The following is a 23,159-nucleotide window of genomic DNA, read 5'->3' on the forward strand; positions in this document are numbered from 1 at the left end:
TAAATAAAAGAGGTAATATTGAAAATTGAGAAGGGTAATTTAGGGATAGTGAAATTTATCACCTAAAAAGCCCTTTCTTTTTATATATTATTATAAATTATTATTTTCTTAAATACTGATTGTTGTACATGTATTTGAAATGTAAATCACATGACACCAACATTTAAAACTAGCAATGATTATGGTAAGGAGTTGAGAGTGATGGATAACTCAGGTGGTTAGAGCTCCTCTTCCGAAGAAATTTTATCAATATTCATGATAAAGGTATGCTATCCGCGTACATTTCAATTTCCTCATCTAGTCTAGGGGGAAAAAGAAGAAAAATGACGATACTCAAATTTCCTCATCTTTCTGAAGGAGCAGAAAAATCGGACAATTCTCATTCGTCATCCTTCTCCAAACACCCAGTGCGATTTAACAATCAGTGTCAATATACCCAAGACATAAATTCTCTAAACAAGTAGTAAATCAGTCCTCAAGTAAAGGCATTCAGAAAAGGCCCTTAATCCATCAACATCCACTTCCACTTCCACAATGACATTATGCTGTTAGTATCACTTTTCCTGGAACCAAAAAATCAAATCAAATTCACGTGCAGACTTGCAGTAACAGAATTGCAATTTCTTTTAACCGCTGAATCTATCTTAACAAGTGTTTTTGTGCCTTGTATATGAACTCATGTCCCAGGTCTGAATTCAGCATATATTGGTTGAGTGAAAGACCAAGTTCAGAAGTTACTGGATATCAGATTCTGCAACCAGAAATCGTAGCTTAGTTTTAATGTAAAAGAAGAATACCAGCATTTTGAAAAGACTATACACACCAAAATCATAACGGGGATGCAGAGTAGAGGAGGAGAAAGGGTACAAAGAAAGAAAAGTTTAGGGTGTGGCAGTGTGGCCTTTAAGCAAGCTATAAGTGAATGTTAATGTGATATTGTGCTATGCACAGATCTCAGAATGGCATAAAAAAAGTTCAAATCTTTACATAGCAATATTTTCACATGTGATGCTTATTTGTCAGCTCCAACAACATGCAGGTTCGATATTATAAACTTGTTTGATGGTGAGTAGTGCTGAATCATAAATTCAAACGAAAGTATGCACACATCTTTTTTTTATTTTTTATTTTATTTAATCAAATCAAAATAAGTGCAATAAGGCTTACAATCAAAACCCAATATATTAGTTCTGATGACCAAGGTCCCATTTCTAGGGAGAATCATCTCAACAACATGAACATTAGAACTCAAAGGTCCTGATCTTAAGCTAATGAAGAAGCAATTGGCTTTGGTGGTTGACAGAGTTGGCTGTTCTAATCCAGGCCCTTTATAGCTTTCCTTCATCCTAGGTAGCAAGAGAGATTAGGACCTATGAGAAATGCATATTCAAGGTCAAAGGGCAAATACTGCTACATTTGGATAGGAGACTCTCCGCGACCCCTGGCCCATCTCATGATTTCCCCACATCAATAGAGAAGCCTCTTTAGGCTACATATAGGAACTAAGGACTCTTCAAAGGCAAAAGAAGCAATTGCACATTTTATCCCACTCCATTAGTCCACTATGTTATCAATGTCTGTATCTAGTGCATATTATTCTGAGCTTCTGATTAGTTTTATGACCAATAGAAAATAATTTAATTGAGGTGAAAAAAAAAAAAAATTCTCAAATTAGAATGACAATGCTACTTCTAATTGTACCTGCACAATGATTCAGGTAAAATGGCAGATTCCTAGTGATGATACTTCTGACCTTTGAGAATAGTCCATGCTCTGGACATATAAAAAATAATTGATTAATAAATAAAGAGGGTCTAACTAAGAAGAGCTTGCTCACTAGAATGTGCAAGTTTGCTTATGTCTCCAGATTGGAAACACATCAGTCAGTCACAAAATTAATATAAATGAAAGCTTCAGTAGATCAAGATGCTTAAAATAGCAATCAGAATCAGCAAGCTTAAGTTAACAAATTGGCTATATATTAACCTGTATAATTGCTCCATTAGCACAACTAAAGCAATTTGATGATTCAATACCAATGACGATAGCTTTATTGATAGATTAGCACGTTGACGTAACTGTCTTCCATGACCATATGGCCCACCTATGCAAAATATCATTTTTGAAGCTCCCTACAAAACAAAAACAAATAAATAAAAAGAGAGAGAGCTGACAGCTGAGTAAATCTCTCATCACAGGCAAACATCTCTATACTGAAAAGACTCAGAATACAAACTAAATGACCTGAAAGGGTTAGGCCTACCAAACAACTGTCCCTTAACAACTAATGGTAGCAGCTGAACCTAGCCATCAAGGTGGAAGCCGGCATACTTGCCAAGATAGATGCTTGCCTTTTGATAATTCTATTGTACACACTAACAATGTGTTTGGATAAAGAAAGGGGAAGGAAAAGAAGGGGAGGGAGGAGAAGAAGGGGGGGGGGGGGGGGGGGGGGGGGAGGGAAAGGGAGGGGAGGGAAGAATGGTGAGATTTCCTTCCAAATCTCTCCATTGTTGGAGGGATCAATTTCCTACAATTTAATCCCTCCATTTCTCTCCCCTCCAATTCCCTTCCTTCCTCATTTGTTATCCAAATGAAAGATACCCCATCTCTCCATTTCCCTTCCCTTCCTTTCCCTCCATTTCCTTCAATCCAAACACACCGTAAGGGTTCTCTAACAATAAAAGGCACGTGTTCAATAGGCTGCAGAGTAGTTGAATGCAATCAACACATAACGTTTGACAATCTCTTCATTACTGATTACAATAGATGGGATATGGGAGCCATAGAAGTCCTGTACAACACTTGATTCCAGCTATAGAGATTCAGCTAAAAAGGGCAAGAAGTTATACCGTCAACCCTGCATCTCCTATAAGCTCAGCAAGCTGCTCTGAGCTAACATCAAGTCCATGCTCATCCAAAATCACCACCTAGTATCAAACAATTTTAAGCATAAAAAAAAAGTCATCAGAACAAGCCTATTGAATATGATGCACCAAATACTAATATCTTTCAGGAAGCCTCATCCTCAACTATATTACATGCACATTGTCAGATAAATGAAAGAGAAACAATAGTGGACAACAGATATAACATGATTGAGCAATATATCCATGATTGGCCATTTAACTTCCAGACATCCCATAAAGGGTACCAATAAAAAAATAAAAAGAGACAAAAAGCTTATAACAGGTTTTATATAAAGGCAGTTAGATATGATACATACAACAATTATATTAATCAAAAGCAATCATACCTTCAAAATGGGAAATAAACATTATGTTTAAAGTTTTAGTAGCAAGATGTTGCAGATTCTATTGTCATTCAGCACCAATAGATATTAGTTTAGTCTTTGATATAAGAAAAGTAGTACCATCCATGTCTTTGATTTCAGTTAGACATCCAAAAGAAAAAAGTAATCAACAGAACAGCAACATGTAGAAGTCTTTGGCTCTAAATGAATTACTGGTATGTGGTTATGTATGTTCTACTTTTTCGTACAAAAAAATGTCATAGTTTGAGCCAAGTAACCAAAAATACCAAACCCAATAACTTAAGAGACTTGACTGAAAGAAGTGTATGCTTCCACTGATAGTTAGACACTGACCACTTATTTCTTACCCTACTAAGGCATTACCTTCAGAAAATAAGTATCAAAAAGTTCAGGTATTGTACCTCCCAAATGAACTATTTCTTCCTTGACACCAAAAACAATTACTTCTTCTACAATGATGGCTAATATAAATATCTATAAACTATGACCATACAATACAAGCTTCTCTTACATTGTGCTTGCTTCAAAGTCTATAGTGGTGACTAAATCATCATGTTATATTGAGAACTTATTTTCAGTTTCGTTTATTATATGGAAATATATGGAAATTGGGTTTTTATTAAGTTATACAATTGATTTGCTTAGCATTCCACAGTTTTTTCATCACTTTAGAAGGGAGAACTGCAGAAAACAAAACAAGGAAAATATAACTAGAAGACTTACCCACATAAGCTCAATTTTACCTTTCCATACTTTTGCTTTTAACAACCAGTTTATAAAGTAAAGGGATGGCCACATTTATCAACTTTTACTCGCGTGCGCCATAGCTAGCCACGTCTGGGAAGTTTTTTCGATTTAGCCTTATACCATAACTTTATTTATTGGTAGGATTAATGAGGAAAATTGTACTTAGTATAAACAAATATTTTTTAGGGGTATAAATAATGTAAGCACACTATTTTTAAGAGTTCAAAAAAATAGGCAATTGACATTAATGAGGGCAAATAAGTAAATAAGCATTTTAAAGGGTATAATCGTCCAAATACTATTCATAAGTGTTAACTCAAACTTTTTAAAAGGTAGGGATATCCTCAGGATCTCATTAAAAGTTTGGTTCCTGAACACAATTTTATTTTATTTAAGAACATTACTCCAACATAACAAAATTTGTTTCTATGGATCAACAAAATGGCATGGTCAAATCGTTAAAATAGGTATATGAGCAAAAGTTAAATGTTGCAACTAAAAAAAACGGGTGAAAGTAAATACTTGGAAAACACTTCTTTGTCATCAAACTTTCGACAACAAAATAGCTCTTTTAGAGGTGCTTAGTTTTGGCTCTCAGAACATTGTTCCCTGAAGGAATGGCAAGATTAAAGACTGTCACCAACTCACCAAGGCATCCAACATACGCCATGTAAAGACTAAAGAGTAAACTATAAATAAAGAATATAAGCACCCAATTATGTATATCATGGTGGAGGAAGCAGTTCTAGAAAATAAGGAGGCTCTATGAAAGGAAACATTGAAAAGCAAACTTTCTACTACGTATATAATGTGACATTCTAGATCTCTTTTGGAGTTTTGGAAAAAGGAATTTTCCCGAAAAAAAAAAAAAATGAAACACAGTCCAAAATAATGGTTGGCCTTTAATTAGCTAGCAGTTATACATCCAGGCAGGCAAGAAAAAAAAAAAAAAAAAAAATCTAGGTCACAGTTAGCCCTCTTAGTGATCTCAAAAAAACAGAGTATGACTGAGTCATAAACTCTTACTATCCCAGGAAATCATGAATCTAAAAACGGATATATGACATGCTCAGTGGACAGCCCGAGAGGAAGGGTAACAAGAATTTAAGGAAGTCGTATGATAAAAATGATAAGGCTTTACTCATTAGCTTCGATCCACCAAAGGCATGCCATGCAGCAACCTAATAGCTTCATGGACAAATTCAAACAACATAATTGTTTTATCAAAAGCAGATCATTCCCTTCCTATGGACCACACCTCTTCGAAAGGGGAAAATATTATACCCAATCATTTGACTTGATGAGGTTTACAACAGCACAGTCTTCTTCTTCAATCTGAGCCTTGACATCCCTAAATTAGGCAAAAGGAAATAACTTTTAATTTCTAATTAGCACAATTAAGCGTGACACTGGTGACAGCTTCAGGTAAGGAAACTGCTCATAAACACATTACTCACTAAGTATGTCATGCAAGGATTTGCGAACCGAGCATGACACTGGTGACAGCTTCAGGTAAGGAAACTGCTCATAAACACATTACTCAATAAGTATGTCATGCAAGGATTTGCGAAGCGAGAACCTAATTTGTTTGGAAAACCTCAAACACAATTAAATCCTGACTGCAGCACTTGATTATGTGATAAAACTGTTGTTAAGTGAACAACATGAGCACAAGTGAACTTAAACCAAAGTGCTATAGTTAATCAACAAAAATGATACATATTAGTCAGTAATGTTATGAACATGATTCTCATTATTTTACGTTACCAAACCATCAAAACCTCAAAAAAAAAAAAAAAAAAAGGGGGGGGGGGGGATAGAGGGGAACATGGAGGAAAGTTTCCTTTGTGAAGGAACAAAGGTAATATTTCCAATGAACAAAGGTAAAATTTTAATGAACACAGAGGTTTCCTTCGCAGATAGAAAAACAGGCATGTAATTACAACTACTGCACAATTAACAACATAATTGAAGGAAAGAATATAGCTCGAGTATTCCAAAGTTGGAGGGAGGTGAACGAAAGAAAATTTGAGAGAATGAGGAGGGAGCTCATTAAAAGCATTACAGTTGCTTTTGGAGGACTAATCTGGGAAGAAAATGTCATTGGAGATGAATAAATTAATAAATCCCATGAGAACTAAAGGAATATGGACTTATGACAACTGAAGTGGGCCATGTCACGTGGCATGGGTATAAACAAACCTGTAGGAGATTTAAACCATTGGAGGTGCCCTAAGAAGAAATATCAAACTGATTCCCATTTACTTCAGATTTTGTATCATATTAGACTGCCACTGATAACTAGTGCTATGGAACTACGATTTCATAGCTTCGCAGTTGCTCTCTATGGCATCAAAGAAACCCGGTAACAATTCCTGAAGTTAGCAGCTTAGAAACTGAAACTGGAAAATTCTCTGTAGTCATTTCTCATAAAAACACTTCTTTTCTCATAAAAACACCCTCTTTTCAATTTTTGTCCTACCTAACCAACATCTAAAAAAGCAAATTAGAAACATGTTCACAGTAATTGAGCAGCATTACATACTCAAGCAGACATATAAACGGGTTCCTACTCAACAGATCAAACATCTTCGCTGGATCCAATGGTTATTATTTTGACATTGGAAAAACAATATTGCGGAGCTCAAACTAAGCATTTCAACTGCATATTCTCAACCATTTGAAAACCTAACAACATATCACAAATATGAGACTAATGACAACATCTATAAAACAAACAACGAATGCAGCACAACTTACAAATACAAGCAACAAACCACTAGCTACTTGGCATAATAAATTAATAATCTTGGTAACATAGAGAATTAGCATGGAATCAAATTTCAACCAAAGCATAACAAAAACTTAAAAGAGAAGGACAAAATACCGCGCATTTTTAGGATTAGAGCGAATTAAGACATCATCAATGCTACAATAATGTTGGAGTTTATCTTTATACTCATCAACAATGAGCTGAACCCCACGATCCCGCTTCTTCCCCACTGTTAAAATCCTCATCGGAATCGCTCTCTGCAACCCCAATTCATCAAAACCACAAAAAAAATCAAATCAAAAGCATAATTTTTCAGTATCCCAAAGAAATTGGGTTTAATGGGTGTATCTCAAATTCAGCAAAGATTGAATTTTGAACAAAATTCAGGAAAACCCTAAGAGATTTTACAACAAACGATTAAAGGGTTACTAATTATGTGCACATTAAACAGTAAAAATCAAAGAAATGAAAAGGGTTGTTGAGAAATTATACCACAGATTGACCAGTGTATTTGCATTTCCTTCCATTAGGGGAACCTGTAGCAGTTGTAATGTCATTGTAATTCAATAGGAAGCAAAAGGGGCCCTTTCTAAAAGGGCAAATGTAGAATGGAAATTAGAGGGGGAAAGCATAAAGCTAACCTGATGAATTGATGACGATACTGGGGAGATGACGAGCTAACACTGTAACTGCCATGAACGATGAACGTCACTCAATCCAAATTAGACTCTTACAGATTATTTAGTACTCCGTACTACAAAGTAATTTTAAATTTCTTTGTTTTATACGAATAACTAATTAGGTGGTGTTTGGTTCAGATGACAATTAAAACAAAATTCATGGGAATTACATTTCCATAATTAAATTCATGGAAATTTCATAAAATTGTTTGGTAAAAATAAGGGAAGTAATTTTTCATGGGAATAATCAACCAACATAGATTAAACATGTTTAGGGTTAATATATTTGTTGTAAGTTAATCGAAAAGTGCACATGAATATGAGAAGAACAAAGTAGAGGCCTATTTAGGACAGATTCAATCTCTTTTATGTTGGATTTGTACCTTTATCCCCGAATATCCAGTCATGGTTGGACCACTATAGAGTTAGCGATTTCTGTAATCGTGAATGGTTTACAAGTTCCTAAAACTTGTTGGCGACTCTTTTGCTCTAGCTTCCTTCCTTTTAGACGCTACCATGTTTAAGTGCATGATCATAGTGGGCTCAAAGTTGATGCTTGAAATATTCTCTACAGAGACCACTCTTGGACAGATCTCTATCTCAAGGGTCTTTTTGATAAAGAGACCCGTCCAAATGAGGTGGTTTGTTTGAAAAAAGATGAGACTCGTCATTATGTTGATGACATGAATAAAATCTTAACATTGAAACAGACCTGTTAATAGAAAAATGGGGTCTATTTGTTCAATGAAAGAGACCTGTTATTAGAAAAATGGGGTCTCTTTGTTCAATGAAAGAGATCTCATACTAAAGATAGGTGGTCTGAAATGCTAGGTTTATGGTTTGGGGCACTTTTTATTTGAATTTTAAATTTTAAATTTTATGCTTGACAAAATTGGCAGAAATATAAGAGCAAGGCTATTGGATGACCCAAAAAATTTGGTCATGAAATTGTTTATTAGTATTTTCTATTCCACTTCATCAATGACCAAATTTCATGACCAATCACAATTTTATACCCCAATGGTTGCCCAAGAAAGTCATGAACTTTCTCTCTCCTACTTTTACCATACCCCACCATACATTCTCTCTCTTCAATCTCACCATAATGAAAATTATTATTAATAAATAGGAAATTTTGTCAGAAAAAACCATTTATAACAATTATTTTGTTGGAAAAAAACTTTATAAAAATTTTTTGGCAAAGCGAAACCAGATTGTAAAATATTTTTGTTGAAGACAACCTAAAATCTCTAATCATTCAATTAACGACTAATTTACCCTTAATTATTCTAATTAGTCATAACTTTCACTAACTATTGTAAATTAACTTAATTATTAAATAGTTAGTGAAAGTTATGGCTAATTAGAAGAATTAAGGTGAAATTAGTAGTTTGAGTGATTAGAGATCTCAGGTTGTTTTCAAACAAAAATATTTGGTTTCTTCTTGCCAAAAATTTTGTAAGGTTTTTTCCAACAAAATAGTTATTATAAATGGTTTTTTCTGACAAAATTTCCTAATAAATAGTATAAGTACCTTAATTTGTACTCTTAATTTAAAAGAATTATACTTTGTGATATAGTTATTAATAAGCAATTAAGAAAAACTTAAATTAGAACCTCAATACATAATAATTAAAGTACGTAATAATACAAGAACACATTTTCTAAGCATGGAAATTAAAAAACCATACATACATATTTAAGACAACAAAATACATTATTATATTAAAAAATATACGATAATTAATTGTCTAACCAAAACATTATTTATAATAAAAACTAACCATACTTAATCAAAGGAAAAAACTCTTAAACTAACGATACATCCATTACTGCCTATAACCCCCATACTTACTCCATAAATGCTCTACTAAATCTGACTTGAGGGTCGTATGCATAAGTTCATCACGAACACGAGCTCCATTAGACATGTAAGTCCTTAAACTTGCTGGTCGGTCGCGACTGTTGCTGAATTGAAAAGGTTCCTCCATGTTTCTCCTACGTGAGGACGAAGGAGCAGCTTGATCATATTCATTTGGATCATAATATGTTGAATACGTATCTCGCTTATCTTCAACGATCATGTTATATATGATAATGCAAGCTATCATAATTTTTCCCAACATACTAACATCCCGAGCTAGAGCAGGATAACGAACTATTGCAAAACGAGCTTGTAGTACTCCAAAAGCACGTTCCACGTCCTTCCGCCGACTCTCTTGCTTTTTGGCAAAAAGACCCTCTTTTTCATTTTGGGGGAGAGATATTGTGGGAATGAATGTCGCCCATAAAGGGTAAATACCATCGGTGAGATAATACCCCATATTATATTGGTGGCAATTAACAACATACTGAACAGGAGGTGCTCAACCTTCAAAAACATCATTAAATAATGGAGATTTGTCTAGAACATTTATATCATTACACCTTCCTGGGGTCCCGAAGAAAGCATGCCAAATCCAAAGGTCTTGTGAGGCCACAGCTTCCAAAATCAAAGTGGGCTTATTAGCTCTTCCAGAAAACATGCCCTTCAATCTAAGAGGACAATTCTTCCATCGCCAGTGCATGCAATCAATGGATCCCATCATCCCTGGAAAACCTCGGCGCTCCCCATCTAGTAGCAATCTGACCAAATCCTCTTCGTTGGGTCTTCTTAAGTATTCATTGCTAAAGTAAGAGACAACTCCTTCAACAAAATGTTGTAAATAGTCTCTCGCCAGAGAAGCACTAATACGTAGGTAGTCATCAACAGAATCAGCTGCACCACCGTATGCTAGCAACCTAATAGCGGCAGTACATTTCTACAAAGCTGATGCACCTAATCTACCAGTAGCATCTGGTCTTTGTTGAAAGAACTGATAACGTTCTTCTAAAGTTTGCATTATACGAAGAAAGACATGCTTTCTCATGCGAAATCTACGACTGAACAAATTTGGAGGGTAGACCGGTTGGTCAGAAAAGTAGTCATTCCATAAACGGTTATGTCCATCTTCACGATCCCTTTCGACCAAGGTCCTTGGCGCCCTTGGAACTTGATGAATCATTTGGATGAATTCAATTGGGTTGGACATTATGAATTCATCCATCATTCTATCAACCAAACGATTCGCTTGTCTACGTCTCTCATAACGATGGTCGGAGTCATCATCCGAATTTTGGAGGTTGTGGTTGGTAGATAAATTGGAAGAATTAGAAGATGAGTTAGAAGAGTTAGTACTTTCATTGGACATGTTTAAAGAGAAAAATTATTTGTTGTAAGAGGTAAGAAATGGCTTGCAGGGTTTGGTGTAGTGAAGTTGATATGTACACCAATATATACAATAATAATTGAGCAATATTGTAATACCCCGTATTTTTATATGTATTTTTCTAATTAATTAATTAATTATTATTTTCTAAAAAGGGTATTTTAGTAATTTAACTTACTATTTAAATCTTGGAGCCAAAACGATATTTGAATTTTGGCACCAAAAGTATCTTAAAAAGAAATTATTAATTTGGATAAGATTTATTATCCATTATCCATTTTTTTAAAAACCGGATTATTTATATATCTTGGATATTTTAATTAAGGCAAAAGCTATATTTTATTATTATTTTAATAAGTCCGAAAATCCCAATTATTTGGCTAATAAATTTCGGAATTTCCTATGTGAAAATCTGATTTTTATTAGTTAAATTATTTGGTGAATATTTGATATTTTATTATTTAATTATTTATTACAATAAATATTATTTACATAATTATTTAAATCCTTAAAACTAGCAAAATAATTTCCTAAAGTACTAAATAGGAGGGCCGAAAATATGAGCTTAGGAAACTCAAAAATTTCGGCCATCCCATGTAGATTTTGGGAAAAATATTTTGGTAATTTGTATTTTTAATTATCCCCTTAAAATCTCCTATTTTCCTTAAATCTAATTCTCCATCTTTTTAGTATCCAATCATTATATTTTCTTGCCATCCATTCTTCTTAATTATTCCCCAAGTAATTCCAATTTCCTTAATATTTTTCATGACATACATACCTTCCATATTCAATTATACACAATCTCTTCAATATCAAAACTTTCCTTAAATCTTTACTCACTTCTCCAAGTAATCCCTTAAACCCTACTTACCATAATTCTTCCTATATTTCCTACCATAATTCATACACATGCTAGCCTATAAATACCCCTTTTAATTCATGATTAAACCTCACACTAATTCTCTTCTTTTCTTCTCCCCTTTTTACACAAATCATCCCGTTTATCTTTGAAGCCAATTTTCGGGCACTTCTGGTCAGTTTTTGGGGTATTACTGTTTCACAGAAGATTGTTCCTCTCGAAAAATCCTTGAGGTTAGGCTTAAGAATCACCCAATTCGGAGTTATATCAAAGGAGTTATAGCCTCTGCAAGTTCTGCCTATTCTTTCCAACGAAAATCCAATTCTTCTCTTTTCCTTGGTTTCTTATCTTTTCTTCTTCTCTTCTCTTCTCTTATTCAATTATTATTATTATTATTATTGTGGGGGATTTATAAAAATTATTATGAGTAGTTTTAATTATATAAAATTAGATTTTTAATGATGTTTATGAAAATTAATTTAAAAGGTTCATGTACATATAGTTGGGGGTTTTTTAATTTCATTGTTGTGATTATTTGTTAACCTTATATTGATTAAGGTTATATTTATTTGTAGGGTGTGTTCGATCCAGAATCTTGAGGTTCCTTTTGTGTGTTTTTGCTAAGCGAGGATCAAGGTACGTTAGGTGGTTAGATACCTTGAAAAAAATTGGTTTGAATAAGCAGTGTTATTTCAGGTTGAAGTCAATAATTGATGCATTGATGTCCCGGGATTGGTTTCACTAAGTTAGGAATCTTGGTCTTTATATCTATTTTTGAGTACTCATAACATTGGTTTCTATTTATAGTTATTATTAATAAAGAAGAGTTTTGAAGTTTCCGCTGCAAAGTATTGTTTTGTTAGTAAGTTGAGTAGCCTTGCATAATCACGCGGCGGTAATACGCCTAAGTCTATCGCTACAGTATAATTATACGTATTATACTAGTATTTTCGTAGAGGGAGATTTGGGGGTGTTACAAATATTAGTAATTGAACAATAATGTTTGATACTTTTTTTGAGAAATTGCATACACACTTCATCAAGGTTACATCTCATCACTCTGAAAAATTGCAATTGGCTTATGTGATCAGTGTTATATCTCATCAATGTCATTACTGTATTGCTTTTATTGAAGTGTCAATTCATTTATGATAGTGAGAAATCACATCATATGACAAAACTTCTACATTTGTGACAAGTGTATAGTGTCCATAAATTTTTGCCATCTAGTACTTTCAAACGTAGTTATTCATAAACAATATAATGACAATACATTAATTAATAATGAAAAGATCATACATTACAATAACCATTCATTAAAAAGTTAAAACTACATCAGCTTAAACACTCATTAACTAACCCTACGACATTAAGTGAAAACTTAATTATTAACTTCAAGGAAATAATATTTCACTAAATTCTTCTTTCTTTCTTGATCTTCCTCTGATAAGTATGGTTTTGCTTCAAGTATCTTGAACAATTCGAGATTGATTTTTCGCTACTTTCGTGCTTCCCTATCCTATTCTAGTTGAGCTAGTCCAGCTTCTTTTTCTCTACAGTACTTAATCTTTTACATTTCTACCTCAGCTTCAGTTTGTCTAGCTAAGTTCATGTGTTGAAGAGTATCCAACCATTGTTGAAATGACTCAGAAGTAACATTCATCACTTTGCTCTTACCTTTACTTTTGTTGGAGTCAGCATTGTAGGGGAAGCCAGAACAACCTATGTCACTGCTGGTTGGTGTTTCTGGGTTTGTTGAAGATGAATAGTTACCAGCTTCATTGATCCGTGATCTCTTAGAGACATTTGATTGGGTTGAAGTCTTCTGCTTACACGTCTCAACAAAATTTTCATTTTTGGCCCATGATTCTTCGTTTTTTAAAATATCCCAAGCATGCTTGTCTTGAAATACAGTACTGGTATTCTTTTTTGATTTGTCATCTCTATAAATTTTAAGGGCTACCTTAATAACATCATCGTCTGATTGCCCACTACCTCTTCTTTCCTCAGCGTGTGCGTAAGCACCAGCAAATTTTGAGCAATTGGCATTCAACCTTCTCCAATGACATCTAAGCTGCTCCAAACCCCTCACTCTTAATAAATCACCCTTCGTAATGCCATCAGTACCTTGTTCAAAACACCTCTCCCTATATAGTCTAACATTATTAAACATTTGCTCAATTTTCCCCAAAATTCAGCCCCTTTTTGGTTAGTTTTAGTTTTTTTGTTTTTACTAACCTCTAGCCAAGCTCTTACAAGAACCTCATCTTCGGGGTGTGACCAAAAATTTCTTTTGTCTTGATTATCTCCATCTCCTGTATCGTCACCTTCATTATTTTCTTCAATTTCTTCAACCTTGTCATTAGTATCTTCATCTGAAGCAACGGTAGATCTATAAGCCCAATTATAATTTGAAAATGCACCTTCGCCTAGTGTTGTGACATAGGAAATATTGTTTCATGTTCAGAAAATTGATAATTCTGAACAGATACATTTCCTTCAGATGAAAAAACATTATGAGAATGAGAGGTATTTGGATTTTGTGGTGGTCGTATAGGGACTTCTGTGTTGGACACTGAACTTGCAAAATTCATATTATACATTCCATAATTTGGAAATTGTGGGAAAATTTGAGAGCTTGGTTGTAGTTGAGCATTGAGATCAATTTGACTATTAGAAAATGAAGGTTGATTATTCGGATTATTTTGTTGTCGAGAAGGATTTCTTGATTTGGAGGGTTTTTTTTTTCTATTGGATTTATCCATATCCAATATCGTATTTTTGAGTTTAATAGATAAGAAGATGTTTCTATTTGAAAGTGTGTAATTTAGGGAGATGGATAATTGTATGAAAATACTTCAATATTAGACTCATTTTATAGGGAAAAAAAAATATAGTCGTTGGAACAATTTATTTTATTTTATTTATTAAACTTCATATTTTAAAAATTATTACCATTATAAGAAATATAACGTTATTAATAACAATGGTTTTGGACCATTAGATTTATCTAAAATTGATGCATGCTAACCATTGGATTAAAGAGTAAAAAAGATGCACTGACTTTTCTCCATGCAAGTTACCGTTTTTTTGTCTTCTGCAAAGCAATTTTGGACATGCAAATCCACGTGTCCTTCTCCCAAGCTTTGCCCAACAATCTTGCTTTGGTCATGGGGAAGTCTAGGTCATCAGCCAAATACCCCATTTTTTTTATTTATTTTCATTATTTTAATACTAATTTATGATTCTCTCTCCTCATGACCAAAGTATTGGTCATCCAATGGGCATACTCTAAATATTTTAAATCAACCAATGCGAAATTTCATACAAAAATATTACACAAATTATTAACCAATTAAAATTTCAATTACAAACTAACTGAAATTTACAAGTATAAACTAAGTGATTTGTAGTCCTCAAAGCCTGATAAAACCAAACACAACATTGTAATTTGCAATGCAAGTTTATTTAAAATTTAATATAATGAAACAAATGCAACCCGATTCTACAGTACATGCATACCAAATTTATCTCACAAAACATTTTTTCAATCATAAATTAAACATAACCAAATTCCTTTTCACCATTGAAAGCCAAATCAAAAAATTTTCTCAAACAAAAAAATTGCAATTAACAACAAAAAAAAAGATATGAATTTCGATGAATTGAATAAATTAGCAATTAAACTCAAAAAAAAAAGAAAAAACCAATAATACTTGAATGGGTGGGGAAACACTAGTAGATCTTGAATCGTCATTTGGTAAAGCGCGCCGAAACCCCTGCTTTGGTTCTCACTTTCATCCCTTTCACAGATCTTCGGCCTTTTTCTGAAAAAAAAACTTCGGATCTCAATTATTAGGGCGCGAATTACACAATCACATAATCTTTTAATAGATCCAACAAAAGGATTATAATCTATTTAAAGAAAAATTTGAGAGTACAAACCTGTTTTTGTTGTTACCAGCATCTCCATCCTTGAAGTTGTTCTTGGGTTGTGACGAAACCTCATCTGGGTATTGAAAGGCTCTTGAGCTGTTCTAAGAGCTCTCAATATCTCTCCTCTCTCAATTACTGCTTGTTCAATTGAATTCTTTTCCGTCACCATTAAAGCATGCTTAAATTGCTTCAGTATTTACAAATTTAGGTAATGAAAATAGAATAATAAAGATAATTTCAATAAATGGGCTCTAGAAAGAGGCGTTGATAACTAAGAACAAAATCAGAGAGAGAAAGGGAGAGATAAAGGGTCAGCTATCCTATGGAAGTGGAGGAAATAAAGGCACAAATGATAAGCATATAAAAGAATTAAGAAGTTAAGAAACCCGTTTAGTCTGACAAGAGTGACAACAGGTCTCTTAGACTTCTATTGTTTTTTCCATCCCAACATTAGTGGGCCCTATTGCATTTTAGAGACCCGTTAGGTTTTTTTTAGTCTCACAACGGGTATTATATCTCTCCTCTAATTAAATCGGTGGGACCTATTGCACTTAAGAGACCCGTTATCACTAATATTGGATCTCCTACATCAAATAGATCTATTATTAAGATTACGTGTCTTTTATTAAGGGTTCCTTTTCTAGATTTTGTAGTAGTGCATCTCTAATAGTGACATTTAACTATGATTATTAAAATACCAAATGAGTTGTTTTTACATTTAATGGTGATAACCAACTCACTTCTCAATTTAACAACTGGTGTGATAGAATATAAAATATATTCCTGATCTTCAACCATCATGTAAAAATAATTATTAAAATAACTCTAAAAATTCAAATATGTTATGAAACATTTGTGGATATCCATTATCCTCCTTGTATCATTCCGAAATATTCTAGATTTAGGGTTTATATTGTTATCCAACCAAACTCTAATTATATATATATATGGAATAAAGATATGCAGATTAATCCTTTCTCAATCTCTTATGTTTCTTCTTATTTCACAACATGCTATTAGCACCACGGCTGTACCTGAACATCATATAACAGATCATGATCGTACCTTGATAATCTTGCCAATTTGATCGAAAAAAGGTATGATTTTCCTCCCAATGGTTTGTTAGTCACCTAATATTCAGTGTTAATTTGAAATTTGATTTTGGTATAATTTCTTGGCACTATTATTAATTTATTAGCAAAAGTATAATCTGTCGGAATTTTTTTGGTTGATTTGCTAAACTTAAGAAGATTTTTTTTTTTATTCAAAGGAGGCTGGGAGCCGAGAAAGAAACAAAAAGAAGCAACCAAACAAACAAGAAAAGAAACTAAAACAAAAGCAAACTACGGAGGTACAAGGCGTGGGAAAGCCACCCCCCGAACATCCTCCTCTAAAGTACAACTTAAATCTACCGGGATATCATTAAACACATCTAATTGAGAGTCTTGAATAGCTCCGCGGTTGGCCAACCAATCCGCTGCTCGATTTCCTTCTCGATATACATGGACAATCTTCACTTTCCAATTGCTCGCCTCAATTAGCTTCTGACAGTATTTGATGTCGTGGATATTTTCGCCTCTAGGAACAACAGACTTATCCATCGCTTGCACACAAGCCGCATTATCCATCTGGATTTCCAGCTTAGCAATTTGTAAGTTTTTGGCGAGTTCGAGCCCTCTAGTGAGTGACATAACCTAAGCACGAAAAGTTGAGCAGTAGCCAAAGTTTGCAGCAATTGCAGACATGAAGTTGTCAGCATAGTCTCGAATAATAGCTCCCCCACCAGCTGGACCAGAGGAGCCTTTTGCAGCGTCATCGCAATTTAAGGCAAACCAACCATAGCTTGGGACTTGCCAGGTGATATTACAGGGACTCGATACTTCTTTGCTACAGCACCATCATCTAGCATATCCCAAATTTCCCTTCTTGCTTTGTCATATTGCACTTGAAGGAATGCAGCAAAATCAATTGGCATCTCTTCTCTACGGTTGAAGGTGAAACAATTTCGCCAACGCCAAATCCACCATATTGTTACACCAAAAAAGGTTGGTGTAGACACCTGATTGTGTCTCCCCAAAAACCAAACCCAGTGATGAATATCTTTCACGTAATTGATTATCAAACAAGGTGAAATGTGAAAGAGACTTGTGAATGCTTTTGTTTTAACAAAAATATTTCTTTGTGTTTTTGAAAATATTCCTTTTTGTACCCTATATATGAAAAATGTCCAATCCAGTTTAGTTTGATCCATGATAAAGGTCCAATAATAGCTTAGCTGGATGGGGTTTGAAAATACCTTTCCAACGATATATTATAAGCCCAATTCCGATGAATAATGAGGAAGTTATGGCCAAAATACTAAACTGGGCCCAAACCGGATTTTACCTACGACCTAATGATCATGTGGAGGGTCCAAAGGTTTAATCCCATTCCTTAAATAATTAGGATTTATTAGAAGCTTATATAAGTTTTTAAAAGATCTTAATTATCCTTTTTGAAAAGATAAGATCAAAGAGTTTGAAATTGGATAAAACTTTCCTTTTTAAGTCCTAATTCTATTCGAAATGAAAGACGTTCAAAGATGATCAGATATTATTTTTTTTTCCTCATTATTTTTATCCAAATATTATATGGTTGGATAGATATTGAAATTATCTTTCCAATGATATATTATAATATTAATTCCAAGCTATAACGAAAAAGATATGAAAGAAATACGAAACTCTATCCAAAACTGATACCGTCCCAGTATTTCGGCCATATCTTTTTATCTACTAAATATTTTAATCTGATTCTAATTGGGTTGGAAAGTAGACTTCAAGATATTTTCAACGACATATTATATGACTTATTTCAACTTTTGGATCAAAAGATATGTTAAAAATAAAATCCGCAAAAAACTATCTCAGCACGCCGCGACAGTCCTGTCGCGCCGTGTTGGATTCTGTCGCTCTGCGACAGAACCAATTTTATTCCAATTCGAATTCTAACTCTTTTCTATCATTTCCGGATTATTTTCTCTATAAATAGGGTCGTATTTCCCTGTTTTAGTTCATCAACAATCATCTATTCTCTTCTCTCTCAAGCTAGAAGCTTATTCTTTCTCCCTCTTTCTAAGCCTTCCCTTTTCAAATAAAAATACCGCATTCACGAGACTTAGACACACCTAGCCAATTTCGAAGTTTCCTTCACCCTATACGTGAAAGGTTGATACTTTATGAGGGTTTGGTCCCAAATCCCTATTTCAATTATTTAAATTAATTGTTTGATTTAATATTTTCCTTGAGGTTACTAACGGGTGTATTTTGTTATTCGAAAGAGATACGAGGCAAAAAAGTTAGTTGTTTTACTCGCTCTATATCTTTAGAAATCATGTTCCTTACATTATATTAATTCCTAGTATCATGTTAGTATGTCTTTATTGCTTTCTAGTATCTTGTTTAAGTTGCTTCCTATTTCTTATATCATGTTAGGGATAAAGCTTTGATCTTTATTGTTTAGTGACATGCTAGGGTTTGTTATTAATCTTATTAGTATCATGCCTAGGATCTTGCTAATAATATCATTATGATTTGATGAGATTGAGATGATGATGATGATTTGTTGTGTCAATATATTATTATGTTGCTTGATATTATTGTTATTGTTTAATCACGCCCTCTCTTGCAGGTTTCAAGGGAATTTGTACTTGTAATCACGCTTAATAAGATAATTAATAATCTTGTTTAGGCTAATGTGATTTTAATTCAAGTGATCGCCGATAATAGATTTGTTTGTGCATTAATATTCAACCAACATAGATTAAACAAGTTTAGGATTAATATACTGATTATATGTTAGTTAGAAAGCGCACATGAATATGAGAAGAATAAAGTAGAGGCCTATTTTTAGGGCAGGTTCAATTTCTTTTAGGTTGGATTTGTACCTTCACCCCCGAATATCCAGTCATGGTTCCAGACCACTATGGAGTAGCGATCTCATGGATCGTGAAGGGGTGTAACCTTCACCCTGTGAACGGTTTACAAGTTTCTAAAACTTGTTGGCGACTCTTTTGCTCTAGCTTCCTTCCCTTTGGATGCCATAATTAAGTGTATGATCATAGTGGGGCTCAAGTGTGGGATGCTTGAAATATTCCCTACAGTTGGCCATGATTCATCCCCTTCAATCCCATCTTCTTTCAAGTTTTCAACGAGCCAATCTCTAAGATTACCTCGATAGAATTTGTGCTCAATCGACGAATGAACTACCTTTCTCCACACTACTTTTTTCTGTTGGATAACCATGAATTATATGGAGAGTGCTTTACTCATGAGCACCACATATATAGCATCTTGGATTGTCATTAAGGTTGCGCTTGAAGCGATTTAAATTCCCCAGAATTCTGTCATGACAGGATACCCATAGGAAGGCTCGAATCATTTGCTGAACCGGTGCATTCCAAACTGTGTCCCAACATTCATCATCCAAAACATCTGTCTCATGCCTCATTATGCTCAAGATCGATCTAATGGTGAATTTGCCTTTGTCTCCATCCTTCCAATATACTAAATCACCCAAACTTGGGTCAGCCTTGACTTCATGATTTTATATGTGTTTAAGAGCAGTTTGATCGAAGTATGGGGAGAAAATATTCCATCGCCATCTAACTCCTTCCTCCCACATTTCCTCAACCGTAACTTCAGCAATTTCCATAGGAATCGGTTGGATCACCAAATCACTCAAAGGCTTGTCAGTTCCCCATTTGTGATCCTAAAATAAGGTGTTCTTACCATTACTAATGGCCACCTTAATTCCCTTGTTCAAGAGCTTAGCATTTTCCGTGATTCTGCTCCAAACATTGGACATTCCCGCTTTCGGTTTAAACATATCCATGTCACATCATCCCTCGCAATATTTGGCCCTTAACACATGAGCCCAAAGAGCGTTAGGCTCCGATAAGATTCTCTAACCTAGCTTGGTCAAGAAGGCTGTATTTGCTTGAGAGGACGATAAAATTCCAACTCCTCCTTTTTCTATGGGGCGTTGGAGGACTTCCCAAGAAAGAAGGTGAACACCTCGCTTTTCATCCGTTCCACCCCAAAGAAATTTTCTGGTTATCTTATCAATCTCCTCGCAAGTTGTCTTTGGAATTTTCGCAGATTGCATTGAATATAGGGAAATTGTTAGAGTGATTCTTCCTGCTAGAGACAGGTATTTTGATTTCCAACCTGCCAATTTTCTATCTATCTTCCCGCAAAGGTGGCAGAAGGTCTGCTTAGTCACGCGGCTTGTGAGGGTCGTCATGCCAAGATACATGCCAAGGTCATCTGTACTTTCCATCTGCAATTCTGTGCTTATTTCTCTCTATTTTTGCTCATCAACATTAGCAGAAAAATAAACCCAAGACTTGGCAAGACTTACTTTTTGACCTAATGCACGACAAAATCTCTCAAGATAACATCGAACAATTTGGGCTTGATCTACACTTGCCTCCGCATAAAGGATAATGTCATCCACAAAGAAAAGATTAGAGAGAATAGGTCCATCCCGACTCGCTCTTATAGGTTTCCAGTGCTTGTTGGCTATGGATTCTTCTATGACTTGATATAATCTTTCCATACACATCACAAATAAGTAGCGGGAAAGGGGGTCTCCTTGTCGTATTCCCCTACTTGGCTTGAACTTCTTTGATGGTTTACAATTCCATAGCACTTGAAGGGATGCCGTCGAGATGCATTCCATGATTACCTCAATCATTGTAATCGGTAAATTCATTTGAACCATGGTATCTCGAATAAACACCCATCTAAGGCGGTCATAGGCTTTTTCAAAATCCATTTTTATCGCCATTAACCCTTTTGCACCTTGTTTCCTCCTCATAGTATGAATAACCTCCTATACTATGACAATGTTATCGGTTATCTATCTCCCAGGTACAAAACTCGATTGAGTGTTTGAGATTAGCCTAGAAAGGATTGGTTTTAATCGGTTAACAATAACCTTTGTAACCACCTTATATGCCACATTACAGAGCCCAATTGGCCGAAAGTGGGAGGCTAACTCTGGGTGTTTAATCTTTGAAATTAAAGTGATAAGAGTGTCATTGAGCTTCTCTGGAATTCCTTTTCCCTCAAGGATAGGCATGACAATTTTATGCACTGTATCACCCACAATTTCCCAATTTTTCTAATAAAAGAGCGCTTGAAAGCCATCCGGTCCCGGGGCCTTTAATGAGTGCATTTCCTTGATGACTGCTTCAATTTCCACCGTGGAATAAGGCTTGACTAGAGAGTTCCAATCTTGCGACAGCAGCTCAGGAAATACATCTTGCAGCAAGTCAAAATAATCAAGGCCACCCTCCTCTGTAAAGAGAATCGAGAAGTATTGTACAATGAGGTCTTGAATCTCCAATTTATCATCAATCCATTCATCATTGTTATTCTTGAGTGCAACTACTTTGTTTTTCCATCTTCTAACAATGGTGCTTAGATGGAAGAAAGTAGTGTTACGATCACCATTTTTGAGTCAATCGATTCTGGATTTTTGATACCAAATTAGTTCTTCTTTGTCTAGGACTTCATCCAATTCTCTTCGGAGTTGTGCTTCAAGCTTGATCAATCCTCTATTCGCTTTTTCTGCTAGTTTCCTTTGAACCCCACCAATATGAGCCAGTAAAGTTCGCTTTTGTTTGTAAACATTTACAAACACCGAGAAATTCCAATTTTGCAGCCCTGATGAGAGCTTCGATAGTGCAGGCATGAGATCTTCACCAATATCCCAGTTTTCTTGGACAAATCTTTAAAATTTTCGTGACTAAGCCAAGCGGCCTGGAAACGAAAGGGGCGATGGAGAGATTCCATAGGTATGAAGCCATTGAGAGAGATGAAGATGGAGCAATGGTCCAAGTGCACAACCGAAAGGTGCTTCATCTTAGCTTGATCAAATCTAAGAGCCCATTGATCATTACATAGCGCCCTATCAAGTCTCGCACTCCTTCTCGTTTGCTCTGTCAGTCCTCGAGCCCAAGTATGCGATGCTTCCGAGAACTCCACTTCAATCAAATCTAGTTCATCGATCCAAGAATTGAACAAAGCCGATCTTCTAGTTGTTTCCCTACAAGAGGAGTTTCTTTCTGAGGGGAATCTTGTCTCATTAAAATCACCCGTAATTAACCAAGGCTTATTGTTAATACGAGCAAAGTTTCTCAACTCATCCCACAACTCTTGTCTCTTTGTTGGATTCGAACTTGTGTAGACGGCTGTAAAGTACCATGGAATAGCGCCTACTCTACTTATATCCATAGTAATGAACTGCTTGTGTTTGTGGATAAGTGTAACAGTAAATATGCCAGGTCTCCAATACACCCAAATTCCACCACTAAAGCCAACCGCATCAACTCTTTCATGGCCTTGATAGCCAGTGATCGAGGCTATTTTTTGCGCGTTCTCCACCCATATGGGTCTCGACAAGAACTAAAACATTCGGTTGATTGGAAAGAACTAAATCTTTGATGATTGTTATGAAATTACGGTTTTCCGCACCTTGAACATTCCACACTAAACAAGGGATAGGGAGAGTATCCGGGGCTAAATTTGGTTTAATATCTTTCATAGACACAGGTAAAGAGGGGAGCGATGACATGTAAGCATCGCTTATTAAC

The 23,159-nt window shown here is 34.9% G+C and overlaps 2 protein-coding genes and 1 pseudogene across 4 annotated transcripts; all 3 read right to left on the reverse strand.

The window, feature by feature from the left end:
- Positions 1-218: 218 nt before the first annotated feature.
- LOC145591499 (putative RNA methyltransferase At5g10620) lies at positions 219-15,831 on the reverse strand. 3 transcript variants are annotated; one of them, XM_081647975.1, is made up of 10 exons: positions 15,530-15,831; positions 15,301-15,411; positions 7,436-7,483; positions 7,287-7,330; positions 6,909-7,051; positions 5,306-5,372; positions 2,853-2,930; positions 1,987-2,132; positions 1,702-1,773; positions 219-751 (listed from the first exon to the last, which is right to left on the reverse strand). In XM_081647975.1, the coding sequence occupies exons 5-9, from the start codon at positions 7,037-7,039 to the stop codon at positions 1,734-1,736; spliced, it is 462 nt and encodes a 153-aa protein (XP_081504101.1). In that variant the 5' UTR covers positions 7,040-7,051; positions 7,287-7,330; positions 7,436-7,483; positions 15,301-15,411; positions 15,530-15,831; the 3' UTR covers positions 219-751; positions 1,702-1,733. The 3 variants fall into 3 exon arrangements, with proteins under 3 accessions (XP_081504101.1, XP_081504099.1, XP_081504100.1); XM_081647973.1 differs by lacking the exons at positions 15,301-15,411; positions 15,530-15,831 and having other exon boundaries at positions 7,436-8,720; XM_081647974.1 differs by lacking the exons at positions 219-751; positions 15,301-15,411; positions 15,530-15,831 and adding an exon at positions 1,159-1,346 and having other exon boundaries at positions 7,436-8,721.
- Positions 9,304-10,786, reverse strand: LOC145591822 (uncharacterized; annotated as a pseudogene).
- Positions 15,832-21,685: 5,854 nt separating the features above from the next.
- Positions 21,686-22,800, reverse strand: LOC145591823 (uncharacterized). The gene is made up of 3 exons (XM_081648317.1): positions 22,270-22,800; positions 22,050-22,180; positions 21,686-21,983 (listed from the first exon to the last, which is right to left on the reverse strand). The coding sequence occupies exons 1-3, from the start codon at positions 22,798-22,800 to the stop codon at positions 21,686-21,688; spliced, it is 960 nt and encodes a 319-aa protein (XP_081504443.1).
- Between the last annotated feature and the right edge of the window lie 359 nt (positions 22,801-23,159).

The sequence above is a fragment of the Chenopodium album genome, chromosome 18 (genome assembly GCF_948465745.1).
Source record: "Chenopodium album chromosome 18, dcCheAlbu1.1, whole genome shotgun sequence".
Lineage (NCBI taxonomy): Eukaryota > Viridiplantae > Streptophyta > Magnoliopsida > Caryophyllales > Amaranthaceae > Chenopodium > Chenopodium album.